Below are 15,617 nucleotides of genomic sequence, written 5' to 3'. Positions count from 1 at the left end.
TTCCCCCATTCCCTTCTGTGGAGTCGGGCATCGGGGAATGAGTCAGAATAGTCATGAAGCTATCTCTCTGGCATTAACCCCAGACCTGTTTTAAATAACGCATCTAAATGTTAATGCACACTTAAGACAACAGTGCAGCTCATACTCTTCCCAAATTGATTCATTTTGCAGTGAGCCTGATGCAATTTACTCAGTATAAAAATGTCTCTGGCAATTAGGGGAACAAAGGGGCAAAGCTGGCAGGCTACAGGGATGACAAACAAAGCAAGATGACGTGAAAGCTGGGGCCAGAATTAAATTTCATTTTGAATCAGACATTTTTTTGGGAATGTCAAGAACAAACAAGAAAGGCCTTCTTTGCCTGCATGAGAAACTTGAGGATTCTCCCTTGGGAAGAAAAGACACAAATAAGCTAAGAAATGGTTTTTATGAAATGCTCTAGCAGGCTCCGTGGATTCTGGCCGTGCCAACTTTAGGGTGGCCAGGATGCAGCCAAGGAGCCAGTAAGCCATGCTTAACTTTCAGGAGTGGGGGAGGTCCCAGAGGACTCGAGACCAGGGGTCCCTGTGTTGGTAAGATCACATCTGAAGGCAGGCCCCTGGAAAATATGCTATAGAAGAAACAAATCATTTAGTCTGCAAAAAAAGTTAAGAGAGATGGAAACTATCCTGAAAGAAATGACTAATAACCTTGCTAGGAGAAGTGAGCTTGTTCTGTGACTCTGAAGGACAAATAAAAGGTCAACCGATATATCGAGCGCTGAAAATATTCTAGGTGCTTTATATACATAATCATAGGACTACTTCATAGGACTTTGCAATATCAAATACAATCACAGGCTATAATATTAAAAAACACTGTAAGCATTCAATACACATTGGTTGTCATTGTTAAATGTGACATCCCCATAAAGATCCTATAATCCATATTTTTATGGATGAAACACCAGAGGCTTAGAAATATTGAATGACTTTTCAGAGACATTCAATAATGTTCTAAAGTTACAAAGCCAAGAGTCTACTATCAAGTTCTTCCAAAGAGCTAAAGCAGAGCTACAATGGGGTGATCTGTGCTTGCAAGATGGTGAGCATCCTGATTGGGTGGAACCTGGAAAATCCAAGCTAATGGAGTTTCAGAAGAGATTCTTATATTGGTTCGGAGTTGGGGTGAAGAGGCTGAATTCAATTACTTTTAAGATTCTTGAATGCTTCATGATTCTATGATCAAAACATATTCCAAGTCCTGCTAAGTGGACTGTGCCTTTTAACCATGAACAGTCTTATGGGAATGTGAAATTGGAGAAGCAGCCACAAAAGAAAGTCAAGGACCCAAGGGCTACAGACATATGGTACAGGGGTTTTACTTCCAATTGAACTCTGGCTTTGCCAATCTCTAAATTCCCTGGCTCATGTTTCATATACAATGAACCTGCGACCACCAGCTGTCCAAACCCTAGAGACCATCCTCATGTTAGAAAAGGTGACAGAGGGTTCATCAAGGGAGTATAGTCTAGGTCTATTGAGAGGACCCAGTGGACACTAAGGGACTCCCAGGGAAGGTGACCATGTGCTGGGGAGAAGGCTAGAAAATTCCAGACAGTGGGGGTCAGTCCAAGGTCTGCAGGCAAACATCCAGTAGAATACTAATTAGAATTTCATGCAGCCAGGGAGGAATTTTAGTCCTGGGAGAGAAAAATAACAGAGGAAATATTTAAGGAGCCGTTAGAGAGAATGCAATTGGAATTCACCCTAGCTTGTCTGAAAATATAAAACACTCAACAGCAGTCAGTGTGGTTAAGTGGTGGTGTAAAGACTAGCAAGCCTTTAAGGAAAAAGAGGAATTGGGGGAAAAATACCAAGTAGAATTCTTGAGTGGAAGAATAGGAAATATATAGGAAATAACCCAGAAAATTGGAGGAAATAAAAGAAGTACAGAAAGAGCAATCGAGAGTATCAGAACAATCTCATTGCCAAGGCTCACAGAGACCAGCGTTTGCTTGTCTGTGTGGGATGGTTAGGGCTACAGATGAAGATGATCCAGGCTGAGGACCGAAGTTAAATCTGATATAAAAGGAAGGGAGATGTTAGGGAGCCTAGAGATGAAATTTTGGCTAAGAACTTTTTTGATGTATTTTTCTTAAAACCAGGTCTCTAGTTTTCAGAGTTTCTGGTCCAAATAATTTAGGGATATGTTCATTTACAAGGCATTTTCTGAACACATACTGTGAGCCAAGTGCTGCATGAGGCACTGGAGATACCAGGACAAATAACGCCCATCCTGTTCTTGGGGGAGCCTAATTGGTGCAAGAGCCTTGTGAGGAAGAAGTGTGGTCCAGTGCTGTGAGCACTGGATATGGGACAGGCACAACATGTTCATGCACAGGATCCTGTAACCGAGTGGAAGGGTCTGAGGTCTTGGGAATGGCTGCTGGAGAGGCACATGTCTTCTTGAAGCAGAAGGGCTGTCCTTGGTATCAGGAAGGTGGGGGAAGAAGGAGGGCTTGAGATAGTCTGCTTCACGTGGGGAATCGGTGAGGGTTTGATACACACACGCTGAGTGCACAGAGATGGGCTGAGCCATGCTCCAGCGAGGGATGGCCAGATCAGAGCTTCACGTGCCAGGCTTGCAAGGAGCTCCGGTTTGACCCTGGCTGGACAGGGAGGGGTCTGCCAAATGGTTTGAGGCAGAAGATGAATAGCCTGCAACACTCACCTGCCAGCTGTCTCACTGAGGTTTTATTTTGCTCCATCTAGGGACTTTCTAAAGTCCAGGAAAAGTCACTGAGGTTATTCTCAAGGGCTTCAAGGGGACATTTCACAGAATTAGCATGTGGCACAGAATAGCAACCTGGCTGTGGCTTCTTTCTCTCACTCCTTCTCTTGAAACTGAAACTGTGAGTCACGAATAGGAGCCCAGGAGAAGGCAGCACAGCCCTACTCTTTTCCCCTGGACTCCTCTTATGTACCAGGCATTTTGGCTCCAGTGAGGGGTACGGTTGGCCTGGATCCTCAGAAACCTGTGCCCTGGGGCTGATGATCTCAGGAATTATCCCAGGCCCCTGGAAATGAATGGCAGCAGCTGCCCCAGGCCCAGCCTGATCTCAGGTACCACACTGAGGTCACCCCCAAATGCCTTCCCCTTCTTTACATCACAAGACCTACCCATTGGCAGAGGGGAAATTGTCGGTAATTTGAAAGCAGTGGGAGCACTCATTCACTGCGCTTAGTGATGTTAGATTTTCTCAGGAATAGACATTGCACCAAATCTGTGTGTAGTCTTTTAAAGTTGAAATCCCACAGTTGCTACAGCTCTTAACTAAGGCTCTGAACCATGAAAAAATGCATTTCTGTGAAAGCAAGGAGTTTAGCTAAGCATGTGCATATGGCACTATAAACAAAACAGAGGGGGCAAAGGGAAACTTAGAAGCAGAGTAGGGAATCAGGAACACGGATGTTTACCTTGAGGCCAGGAGTGAATGGCAAGTGGAGCTGGGCTACAGTGCAGGCCGTGGTGTGTCTACACACCTGAGCCATCAGCACTGGCTGTCTGGATATTTCTATGCAACTTGAAGAGCTGTAATTCTATCACCTGGTTCTGTCTCCTCACCATAGACAGATTTGGCTTCTGTTTTTATATCATTTTATTTTTTTGTGATGCTGGGGGTTGAACCCAGGGCTTTATGCATGCAAGGAAAGCACTATAACCCCAGCCCTCAGACTTGGCCTCTGAAGGTCATGGGCATGGATCTTGGATGGAGCTTCAGGAAACAGGACAGCTGAGACCTAGCTCCCTAGGTGGACTCTTTGGACCTCAGTAGTACTGGGCATAAGGCCTGCTTTACCTGGTTCCCAGGACTGCCTGCTCTCTAGAATGGGTTTCTTCTATGAACAGGCCTTAGAATTTTACCCTTTAATTTGAATTGGAGAGATTATGTTTACAATACAGAAAAATATACAGCTGGATATCAATTAATAATAAATAATGGTTAATAATAATTTATCCTTAATCATCACTTGGTGATAGGGAGGCCAATGGAGTAGTGACTAGGAGCATGAATTATGGCACCAGACTTCCTGGGTTCAAGTTCAGTCTTTTCCTTGCTAGCTGTGTGACTCTAGGCAGGTTAATTAACCTCACTGAGCCTCAGCTTCCTCACTTTGAGAAAAATAATGAGAGCACCTTCCTTGCTGAATGGGAGTAGACATGGCAACCACTTAGAACAATGCCTGGCACCAGAGAGTGAGCACCATGCAATTATATGATTATTGTTGCTATTGTTATTATTCCTCCCCCTTCTCCTTCTGGTCTCTATGCAAGTTGAGAAGGTTGATGAACTGAGTGCTTCCTTAGACTCCAGGTCCTGGATCTCCACAGCAAGCACCCTCATTCTTTCCCTGTCCTTTATGTGTAAGCACTTAGGAGCCAATAGGAGAGTACCCTGGGTCCCTAGAGATTATCAGGAGGGAGAGACTCTCACAAGGCCATGTGGTTGCACTGGTACCCAGTGCCACTTGAGAAACCCTACAGAACTTCTAATCGGGGGCAGAGAAATTGCTCTGGATGCTAAAGAACACAAAAGGGTCTCTGGGAAAAAGGGGTGACGAGTAATCCACAATGACTAATCATATCAACTCCCCTTTATGCACAGTGGGGAGGGAAGGGCCATCAGGAGACTTCTGGAATCTGGGCCAACCATAACCAACAAGTCCGGCAGCCTGTGTTTTGAACTCCACCTGTGCTATGGTAAAATAATGTTGCACGCATGATTCCTACACAGAAGGAGTCTCCACTGGGGAGGAAGGTACCAGCAGAGAGAAGGAGAAAGTACAGCGGCCAGACCCCGCGGAGATCTTCTGAGCTTCTGCACCAGGACATCGGCTCCAAGCAGAGGTGGTGGGGATGTGAGGTCTGGGGAAGAGATTTTCTGTTTGGAGACTGCCTTGGGTGGCAGGGGTTGGGTTTTGTGGCTACACAAGCCAGCTCATGCACATGAGGGGATAAGTGGGGGGCAGGTAGTTTCCAAGTAACAAACTCAAAGGATCACACGGCCACGGCTCCTGGCCTGCTTTCTCACGCTGCCCGGCCTCGGCACAGGTGAGCTGTCTGCACAGGATACCTTGTTCTCACCGTCACCTGACCAACTCTCTTCTCCCTTTGGAACCGGTTCAAGTTCTCCTCTCTGGGCCACCTTGTCCAAAGGCCATCAGCACCCCCATGACACTCAGGCACAACAACCATTACCGTCCCTTCCCCGCAGCATTGTAATTGTCTGCCATTGTCCAATTCCAGACCTCCCTGTGAGCTGAGAAACAGGAGGGGCCACGAGAGTCCCAGCAGTGCCCAGGACTGAGGAAGGCTCCTGAATATTTGTTGATGGAAAGCATCAATAAACAAATGAGTGAATTTCTTGACACCAGGAGCTATCATCTAAATCCTTCTATTTTAGCACCTCCTTCCCCACTGGGAAATCGAGAACCTCGGTGAACACTTGTGCGGTGAGACGTGATTGTTTCTGTCCACTTTGGCCTCTCTTTGTATACAATGGATATTTATCATCATGGGATTTGCCAGAATGCTATTCTAACAAGCCAAGGGGTGACAGGTATTTCACGATTCTCTCCTATTCCTGGTGTTCCACTCATCAAATATCCAGGGGCAACCATCTCAAAAGAGCCCCCACGACAAGGCTTCTGCTGTCAAATCTCGAAGGTCAAAACTGGCAGAAGCTGATGGTCTTTTCATTTATTTTATTTATTTATTTTCTGACGCCCATCAATGAAAGCAATCGTGAGTAAAAGTTCTACCTGCCAGGAGACGAATTGTCCTTTGTACTTAGTGGCAACCTTCACAGTTGAGGTGCACTTTGACAGCTGTTTCCTGAGCCCCAGGGAGGGCTGCCTCTCTCCCTGGGTGTGGGTAGAGGGCAGGGAGAACGTGCTTTCCATCTTTCCATTGATTGGAGACTCTTCTGAGATCTCAGACTGGGCTTTTAATTTTTAGACCCACAGTTTGGATTTAAGAAGTTTGCATCCAAGAACTATTTTAAACAGTTCCTTCTACCAATGTGGAATACCTACTATGTGCAAGGCCCTGTACCAGATGCTGTGATAAATTTAAATATATATATATATGCCAGGGTCTCTACCCTCAAGGTTTGTGGCCCAGGATTTGGTGGCCAAATGTCAGATGAGTGTCCTTGAAAAGAGCTTTTCATGATGAATGAGAACAGCTCTCGGTTTCCTCAGAGCCCAGCATGGTGCCAGGGTTTACCTGCAAAGCCCTCTTGGAGAAATGCCATGGGGAGAGAATACGGAGCCAAGAAGAATCTGTGCTCCCCTGTGCCGCCCACGACTATGGGCGGAACACGAAACCTCTCTGAGATTCAGTTAACTCGTCTGTAAAATGAGGAGAAAGATGGGTGGGACTCAGATTTGATGGAAGACGAAATGGGTTAGTGGATGTGACCCAGCTGGTACCCTGACATTGCATTAGACACTCAGGATGGACAGGAGGACTGAGGCTCTGCTGTCTACCTGGATCTAAAGGAGAGTCAACAGCCAACATTCTCAAGTACAAAGGGGACCGGTGGGTAGGATGGAGACTTTCTGGATTCTCTCTAGTCTATGCTGTATTCTTCTCAATCTCTTATGGCCTTGAAAGCCATAGTCCTTTTGGACTCAGAACAACAGAAGTATTGTGAGTATACGCACCAGTGAAGACCAGTCACATTCATGGGCTTACACACACCCCAGCTACCCCAGGATAAGGTCAGGGTCAAACAGCCTTGTTACTAGCCTGTCCAACCATGAGTGGCAGAAAAATGACTATCCACCCTGCTCATCGCTTCAGCTCACATCTCCAAGCTTTCCTTTCCACTTTCCTACTCACAGCTTAGTAGAGGGTTATAGAAAGCCACCAGCTCACATGATCAACCAATGCCACGGAGATGTTAGCCATGATTCTTAACTTTTGATGCATGCCACAATTCCCTCAGAGCTTTCTAAAAATGCATATGCTCATGTCCATGCCAAGACGAATAAAATCAGAAGAGCTCAGAATGGGATTAGCCATAGAATTTTATAAAATCAGTGACCGATTTGTACCACCAAAGCTTGAGACCTACCGTGTTAATGGCAGAAGATCAAGTTCCCCCAAAGAGGACAAGCACTTCAGAAATTATTTCAATATGACCACTCACCATGGCGAGGAATATGGCAAAACTGGGAGCAGTCAGTGGGACTGGTACCTTGGGACCCCTCTTAGAGAACACAAGTGGTCACTTCAAGAGTGAGGAGCATGTTATTCCTAATCTCGGCTCTCTTTATGCATACTCTACACAACCCCGGGGCAGCCTAAACCCCTCCAAGGGACAGCCAGGGATGTAGGGGACACGTTAGCACCTGATCTGCATGTTTTCCAACGTAATCCTCACGATGACCCAATGAGGTCAAACAATTATTACCATTTCACAGATAAGAAAGCTGAGGCTCACAGACATTCCGAGATGCCCCGAGGCTCCAGGAGCACTTAGCACCTGAGTCTCATCACCACCTGGGCTCTGAGAACTCAGTCACGCCACTGTTCCTATAACAGGGTAGCCGGGAAATATGGCCCTGACAAGCCCGGGTGTGAGTTTTAAGGCTTTTAAAAATGATCTTTAAAGCCTTTGAATGGCTTTCTCTTTTTAGTGTAAATCACCTAGACATTAAAGCCCTTATTGTATATTTATTAGTGTGTTATTCAGACCAAGGGGGAAAAAGAGAGAAGCTGACACTATGAATGACTTTGAAAGTAAGAAAAAGCTGGGCCTGAAATTAAATCATTGTGACACTGCCACTCGAGGGCATCAATTTTAATAAATGATCACCTTTTTAAAAAAATTCCTGAGCCCGTTCATCATGCAGGCAGGATTCGAGGAGAACTTTGGCGGAATGCTGAACTCCCCTGCGCAGGCCAGACTTGCCGCCACAGGGCCCCGGGAGGTCTCCAGTGAAATCCAGCACAGCTTGGGAAGAGCGATTAAGTATCTTTTCAGAAGCAAATGCCTCTGGTATGTCTCCATGAGCCCCAACCTGAGACCACCCCTCACTCAGCCTGCCGAAGCCACCCTATTTATCCTTAGAGTAGAAGGGCAGTCAGACACAGAGAGGTGGAGAGAAAAATGTCCTGCTGTGCCAGTCCTAGGTGGCATCTGGAGAAGGGGTAGCTGGCATTGCAGGGGTGGAGGAAGGAAGCAGAGCATGGCTTGCCACTTGAGAAACCAGTCACTGGGAAGGAGTCTGGTTGCTCACAGCCTGCTGTGAATCAGCTGTGAAGTCAAGACTGAAACCGCACCTCCTGCCGCCCACAGATCGATCACTGTTTGGATGACATTACGCTGGCACGCCTCCCATTAGCATTGTTGCTGGTTATAAAGCCCGATCTTGGGTCAGAAATGACTGGTTTACATAAGGTTTGACAGCTATGTGGGTTCCCAGCCCAGACCCAGGTTTTTATTCACTTGGGGTAGATGGCTGCAGCACAAGTGTCACCAAATCCTTTAGATATAAAGCATCTTTTTTGAGTATTAGGAATTTGAGTGGTTGGCGACTTCTGTCCCCTCAGGACCCAGTTCTTCCCACCATACACTGTGTGGTTCTGGTCACCCATAATAAAGTCCCCAGATACCCACAGCTGCAGGAGAAAGCCATGTGCTTAGATGGCCCCAAACAGCAACCCTCAAGCTTGCACTCAGAAGGGTACCGATGTCACACAGCTGATCACCCTTGGATTGATCTTTCTAAAGCCTATGAGGATGGCAGCTTGGTGCAGTGGCCACTGACAGGGCAGAGGCCGGAGCTAGGCTACCCATACTCGTGGTGCCTGCTGCTGATCTTAGCTCAACGTCTTAATATTTCTGGGCCTCTGTTTAAAAACATCAGCATGAGCACGTGCTATTGCTATTTTGCTGTCTCTTCCCTAATGGACCGGATGCTCTTTGAAAGCTGTGACCATGTTTCAGCTGTGTCATCTTTTGGCACCTATTCCATGGAAGGCACTTGGTCCACGGTGGTGAATAGAATATATGAACTGAAAAGGATGTAGCATTTATTAAGCACCTGCTCTTTGGGCATAATGTGAGCCATTTTCCTTCTGCCATCTCACATCTCACCATATTAAATAGGTATTATCACATTCATTCAATTCATGGGGACTTTGTGGCCACTCATTTCCAGCTATGATGTCCTATCCTGTTTGACGGTGTGGCCAGCCAGGTCTGGGCTGACTGACAGCCCTGCTTTCTGTTTCCTTGCTTCTGCGGTCCTTCTGGTGGGGCCTACGAGTAGGCTCAGCACTTGGTGGGGCTGATAAATAGTGCTCAGAGTGAGCACTCGGCTCAGTCTGCCTGTCCCCCGGGAGCACCCTGCTGAAGCCATCCCGCCTTGGCAGACACGGTTGCTCATACTCTGTGAATCATTAGACCCTGTACCCTGTGCTGCTTTCCAGGCCACTTGGAAGGGAGCAGCTGCTCTGTCCCCCGGCCTGCCTTTCCCTGCTGCTGCTCCCAGAGTTGCCCCAGCAAGCTCACGACTCAGGAGTTTCTGGGGACTTGGTTGCGTCTGACTTGGCATTCCTCAGCCCACTCCTCTGAGTCAGGATCTCCCCTGATGGCTTTCCTATTACAACTTCCTCCCTTCCAGCTACAAACACTGAGTGCTGCTTTCTAACGACGGGTCCCCAAACCACCATTTCCTGTTATGAGAGGAAGCCAGAACCACTTGGAGTCATCACAGACAACATCACCAGCATATCACTGTGTCCCCCTTGCTGCTCTGAGCATCGTGCTGCTGAGGTCATCGCTGACATGAAAGGGAGTGAGTTTTGACTGAGGGAAACCACTGGATTCTGGATGCTAGCAGTGACCCATAATCAGAAAGCAGAGAAATCTCAGTCCCTCATGATCACAAAGTCTAAGCAGAGCAAAGCCGATCAGAATCTTCAATAATAGCCCCTTGCACGTCTGCATTGTACTCGGACTGTGCAAAATTATTGATCCTTTATTACATTGATCCCATAATAGTATAGGGGCAGGGCCAGCATCGTTATTCTCACTTTACAGTCAGGGAAATCGAGGCTTTAGAGGGAATGGGGTTTGCCTAAAGCCACGGAACAATCTTGATAGAGGGGTTGAACTTTTGTATACCTGGCACCTCTATTGTCCTAGCAAATAGAAAGTCCTCAATAAATGATTATTTACTGAACTGACAACTGAATAGTGAGTTAGGATTTAGATTTAGGACTTCCTATTCATATTTTCTGCTATGATTTTTTTTCTGCTACACTACAATGGCCTAATTTGGCTCTTATAGCAATGTGTAAAATTAGTCTGAAGTTTGGCTGGCTGATCCCGAACCCCTCCAGCCTGTCTAAGTTGTGACCTTGGGTAGGTTATTTGGACTCACTGAGCTTCCTCATCTGTAAAATGGGTATTAATAATCTAGTTCATTGTGATGTGACTCTTAAATAAGAAAAAGCATCTAATGTGCACAGCAGCAAGTGGTAGTGCATCTATGTCAGCAATGGGTATTATTACTCAGAGGTAGGGCCTGGGCCTTATGTGTCTTTGCAATCCAGCACCTATTACAGTGATTAGCACAGACTCCAGGCACTCAGCTACCAAAAAACGAGACTTATGATGTGACTCAGAGCAAGTCCCTTCCCCTCCTGGTCCTCAGTCCCTACACTTATAAATTGAGGAGAATGAATCTGGTAAATTCCGTGTTCTTCCCAGCTCTAAAATGTTCCATCTAACTCAGTGGTTCTCCACGGGGGTGATTTTGCCCCTCAGGAGACATCTGACAATGCCTGGAGGTGTTTTTGATTGTCACTCCTGGGGGAGGTGCTGTTGGCATCCAGTTGGATGGAAACCTGGAATGTTAGGCAAATCTGCACAGGACAGCCCCCGACAAAGGAATTGTTCTGCCCCAAATGTCAACAACATGAGGCTAAAATAAGCCTGGTCTAACTTTATACAAATACCCAGTGCTCTTTGATTTGCTGGGTAAGTGCCTCGTGTCTTGCCGCTTGCCAAGATGCCCAGGGGAGCAGAGATCCTCGATGCAGTGAGCAGGCTATTGATTATCCCTGCAGCAGCCACCTTCCACCCTCGCCACATTGATCTTTAATTTGAATTTGGAATCATTCCTGCTCACTAAACTCCAAGATGGGTCTGCCAGAGTTAGGGGGGAGCATCTCCGTACTTGAGATTCGAGAGCCTGGGCCTATGACAAAGCGCCTGTAGAAGTATTGGCAGCCCCAGGTAAAGCCCTGGGTCACTGGATTCACCCCAGTGTAATCCTGCTCCCTCTCTCCTGCATCAACTGACACCCTCCAGAGGGCAGGCCAACCCCTGTGATAATGGAAAAGTCACCTCAGGAAGAGGATGCACTGGCCAGCCAGGTGGACCCTGAGGCTGGTGGTCATGGCAGCCTCAGGGTGAAGTTCATGGCCTGCTTATACCACGGTGGAGAAGACTCCTAGTTCTCACCACCTGTGGAGGGAAGGTAGTACCCAAAGGCACTAGTGCCACATGCCCCTGGGCTCATCCTGCTGAGAGGTTTTAATTTGTCTGAAAAATAGCACAAATGAAGAGAGAAGAGACCCAGAATCCAGTTTGGACCGTGGCACTATCTATTTCTCAGTTTTCTCATATGTTAAATGGGGTCTACCTAATAGTTATCAGGGGTCTACCTAATAGTTATCACCTCCCCCAGGTGTGACAGTCAAATAGCAGGAAGATAAAGAGGAGAAAACCCTTTGCAAGTCCCTGTGACTGGTTATACCCAAGAAGGAGCTACTTTCTCCCTGACTGCTGCACAGAATGGCACTGCCGTTCAGAGGGTGCTGAAATGCCCCGGCACAGCTCCTCTCACACTCCTGGACATTCTCAGCCTGCCTTTTAGGGTGGTCTGTAACTCCACTCCCCGTGTGACATCAGTAATTCCCCGTCTCACCCACACAACACCACAAAGGACTGTCTGCAGGCTCAGCAGCCTGGAACAGCAGCCTGGAACAGCAGCCTGGAACAGCCAGTGCTTCCTGTCTCTGCTTGGCTGGGTGGCGAGGGAACCGTGAGTGCAGAAGTCAACACACAGCTCATGAAGCTGGGCAAATACCTTTAGGATGGGACCACAGCAGAGGCCACTGCAGGCCCTGCCTTTGGGTTTCTCACTGGAAAGGTAGGATGTGCTGGAAAGCATCAGAGAACAGCACATCCCAAACAGTGGGGAGCCCAGCTACCTGGCACTTCTGATTGCTGGTTTATAGAGCAAGAGGCACTTATCCCTGGGCAAAGAGGTATTTCAAAGGCGAGAGGAAGGATGTGAATTTAGGTATGGGGAGAACATCCTTCCTGACACCAAGATGTCCTTCCTGCTGGGATTTCAGTCCCTTGTAGTTCTTCCAAGCACAACTGAATAGACAGGTCAGTGGTGGGGAGTGGGGAGCAGACTGCCAAGAAACTTCCAAGAAGATCACGTGACTTTATTGGAAAAGCAATAGGCTGGACTCCCCTCCTCCTGCACACCAGGAGAATGGAGGATGGGTAACAGTCATTATTCAGTTGGGACCCCTCCGAAAATAAATATATATTTTTAAAGAATGAAGCCAAGTCTAAGTAGAACTACAAATCTGGGCTCTTCCTCCTATAGACATGTCACAAAGAAGGATCCTTTACCATTTGATTACATAATTATCAAATTTGGGGCCCCTGGAAGCTGGAGACTTATTTGGTATTTATTATTATGAAATGAATGGAGTTTGATTTTCCATGTCACTCCCTGTAGAGACCTGATGGATCTTTGAGAAAGTGAGACCTCCAGAGAGACCAGAGGATTTTGCTGTCATAGGCATTGGGTATAACTTTAGGGTTGTGTGAGCCTCAGAGGTTCTAGTACAAAGCTCTGTTCAAATCTCTACTGAATCAGTGCTGGTGCGCTATCTCTAATTAATTCTCCTACACCCCTGTAGGACCTCTTGGGTGGCCACAATAGTCTTTCTTTTCCCTTCCTGTCCAAGTTCTGCTGGTAAAACCCAGTTTCTAGCATATTAAATTATTTTAATTTCAGCCATTTAACATTCTCTTTAGCTATTTTCTTCTTGGCTCCATCTGGGTTTTGGGAAATGAATATCTTTAACATCTACACATTAAATGCCCACTCTGACAGCTGGTCCTCTGGCCTCTGGAAGGACCACTAGCCAGGACGGTCAGGGGGACCCACAGATCAATGCCTAAGACATTACCCAAGGAATATTAGCCGTAATGGTTCAATCTGGACCTACCTATTAAAGGACAATTGTGAGTTTTAAGTAGATGTCACTGAGTCTGGAAATTTGCAGCCAAAAACCAAAATGCCTTTTATATAAAATCAGTTTGGGACAGTGGAAGGACTTACCCATGCTTCCCAGGAGTGGGTACCAGGAGAATCTCTCTTCCAGCCTCATTGTGGGGCAGCAGCTGGGCGACATACCTCCCAGATGGCTGCAGGTGCCTGTGCACCGAGACAGCCAGCGTGCAGTGCTCACTGCTGCTCCTCATCCAGGGGCTCAGGATGGTGTGCTTGGAGTCTGCTGAGGTGTTGAGGAGGAGGAAGGAGCCTGGAAAGAGACAGGAAAAGTGAATCTGCAGATGTTTCCAAGCAGAAGAACCAACAGCAGCTCTGTGGGAGGACCCAGAGATCAAAAGCATCCAACGTCAGAGATGCTAGAGATCTTTCTCACCTTCTTTGAACACACTGAGCTCTCTCCTTTCTTTGCTGATTTCTTTTCTTTTTCTTTGCAACTATTATGACCTGATGTAGTGGGAGAGCAATTTCGTCAGTAGGCTTTAAAACTAGTCAGGTTGAGGGTCTAACCTCAGCTCTGCTACTTACTAGCTCTATGTCCTCCAGTTTTTCATCTATGAAACAGGAACAAAACATGTCTTTCAAAGAACTCCTGCTCCTTCCCTTACTGGCTGAGTGATCTAGGGCAATGCATTTACTTTCTCAGGTTTCAGTTTCCTTGTTTATAAGATGGGGTGAAAAATGTTGGCCGAACTCAAGAATCTCTTAAGATCCCTTTCAGTTCTGTGTCTATGAGTCATGTGGATTTGTAACTGGTTTCCCTACAAATCCCCCCAGTGCTGTGCCTATAGCCAAGATTTTCTGTGGGACAAGCCAACCCTGATTCCAGTGGCACAGGCCAAATGACCTCTACAAAACCTACATTTGTAGAGATTACCATCAGCAGAGCAGCAGAGCACTGTGCACCTGTTCCAGACATTCCTTCTGAAGCGTTAATTTTACTTGCTCCACTTCTACAGGGAAGGTTTGGACCAGTAGATTCTGCTTCTGCTGCAGTGGAACTCTATTCCATGTAATCCCCACCTTCTCCAGTGGAAGACAGCTAATGAGCGCTCAGCCTTCTTAAACCTCTGTCCCGTGCAATTCAGAGGTTTCCTTCTATAGACAACCCAATTTACCATTTGGGCAAATGACCTCACAGCCTCTGGCAAAGGGTGATGCAGACAAAAGAGGGATTTGTGCCAGAAGCATGGCATCTTCCAAGAAGAAGGTATTGTGTCAGAGTAGGCCTCAGTGACCTCTGGTTAGGATCAAGATAAGGTGAGCACAAGACTGTTTCTGGGACCCAGGGGCTGGGATTGGTTCTCTGTACATGTTGAGAAGTTTCAACATAGCTTAGGGGCATTTGAAAAATGCTCTCAGTAAATAAGCTTTATTCTATCCCTAATTTACAGTGTGTGCGTGTGTGTGCTGGGGTACTGTCATGGGCACAGAGGAAAGAAAGAGATTAAAGACACAAATCAGAAGTGCAAAGATCATAGAACACAACCCTTTGCATTTCTAGAGAGGCAGACTGGAGACTCAAAACATGGCAACGATTTGTCTGAAGTCTTATTGTAAAAGTCAAGGCCAGATGCCAGGTCTCTGGAATTCTGAGCAGTGTTCTTTCCTGGGTGTCTTCCTCATCATTACACTGTGTCCTTTCCCCTAAAATATGACCGTGATATCTTGGGTCCAGGGTGTGAAACTCAGAAACTCAGAGGAGCAGTTAGGGAGAAACAAGAGCAGATGGACCCTGGACCGAATTCATATTCACTCTCTCCCTTACTCTTTATGCTCTCACAATCCTTTTATTGGATGCCTATTTTGAGCAAACATTCAGGCACAGGCTCTGCTATGGGAAAACAGATATGAAGCAGTCACAGTTCTGGACTTCAAGGGACTCTAGGTCTGGTAGGGGTCAAGAGATGGCTGCAAGAACTATACTCAGAATTAGAGGTTATAAAGTCATCACACAAAGGTGGCTAAAACACCTTGGGAGGGGCCAGGAAGGAAACCCAAGTCCAGGTGGTAAGACTCAGCAAGAAAAGACCTTCAAGCAAGATCTCAGAGGGGAAGGAAAACAAGAGAAATTGGCAGAACCAGCATGCACAAGTGGAGGGGAAGAGGAGGAGTACAGACATAAAGGTAGAGCATGCTCTGCGGCAGAGGGGGACACGTGGAGAGAAGAGTGGGAAGTGAGAAAGGCTGGGGTGGTAGGTGGTGGGAACAGAACAGAGAACATGTCATTCCCGG

The 15,617-nt window shown here is 46.8% G+C and overlaps 1 protein-coding gene across 2 annotated transcripts in view; it reads right to left on the bottom strand.

The window, feature by feature from the left end:
- Alk (ALK receptor tyrosine kinase) overlaps positions 1–15,617 on the bottom strand; it is a 651,421-nt gene that overhangs the window by 294,812 nt on the left and 340,992 nt on the right. For both annotated transcript variants that reach the window (XR_013429124.1, XM_040271529.2), the window contains exon 4: positions 13,434–13,635. Coding sequence is in view for 1 of the 2 variants with exons in the window: in XM_040271529.2 (XP_040127463.2) it covers positions 13,434–13,635 (202 nt within the window). In the remaining variant the exon portion in view is untranslated. The remainder of the gene's footprint in view (positions 1–13,433; positions 13,636–15,617) is intronic.

The sequence above is a fragment of the Ictidomys tridecemlineatus genome, chromosome 12 (assembly GCF_052094955.1).
Source record: "Ictidomys tridecemlineatus isolate mIctTri1 chromosome 12, mIctTri1.hap1, whole genome shotgun sequence".
Lineage (NCBI taxonomy): Eukaryota > Metazoa > Chordata > Mammalia > Rodentia > Sciuridae > Ictidomys > Ictidomys tridecemlineatus.
Note: the sequence above shows the minus strand (reverse complement) of the source record. Positions and strands in the feature narration are given on the sequence as shown.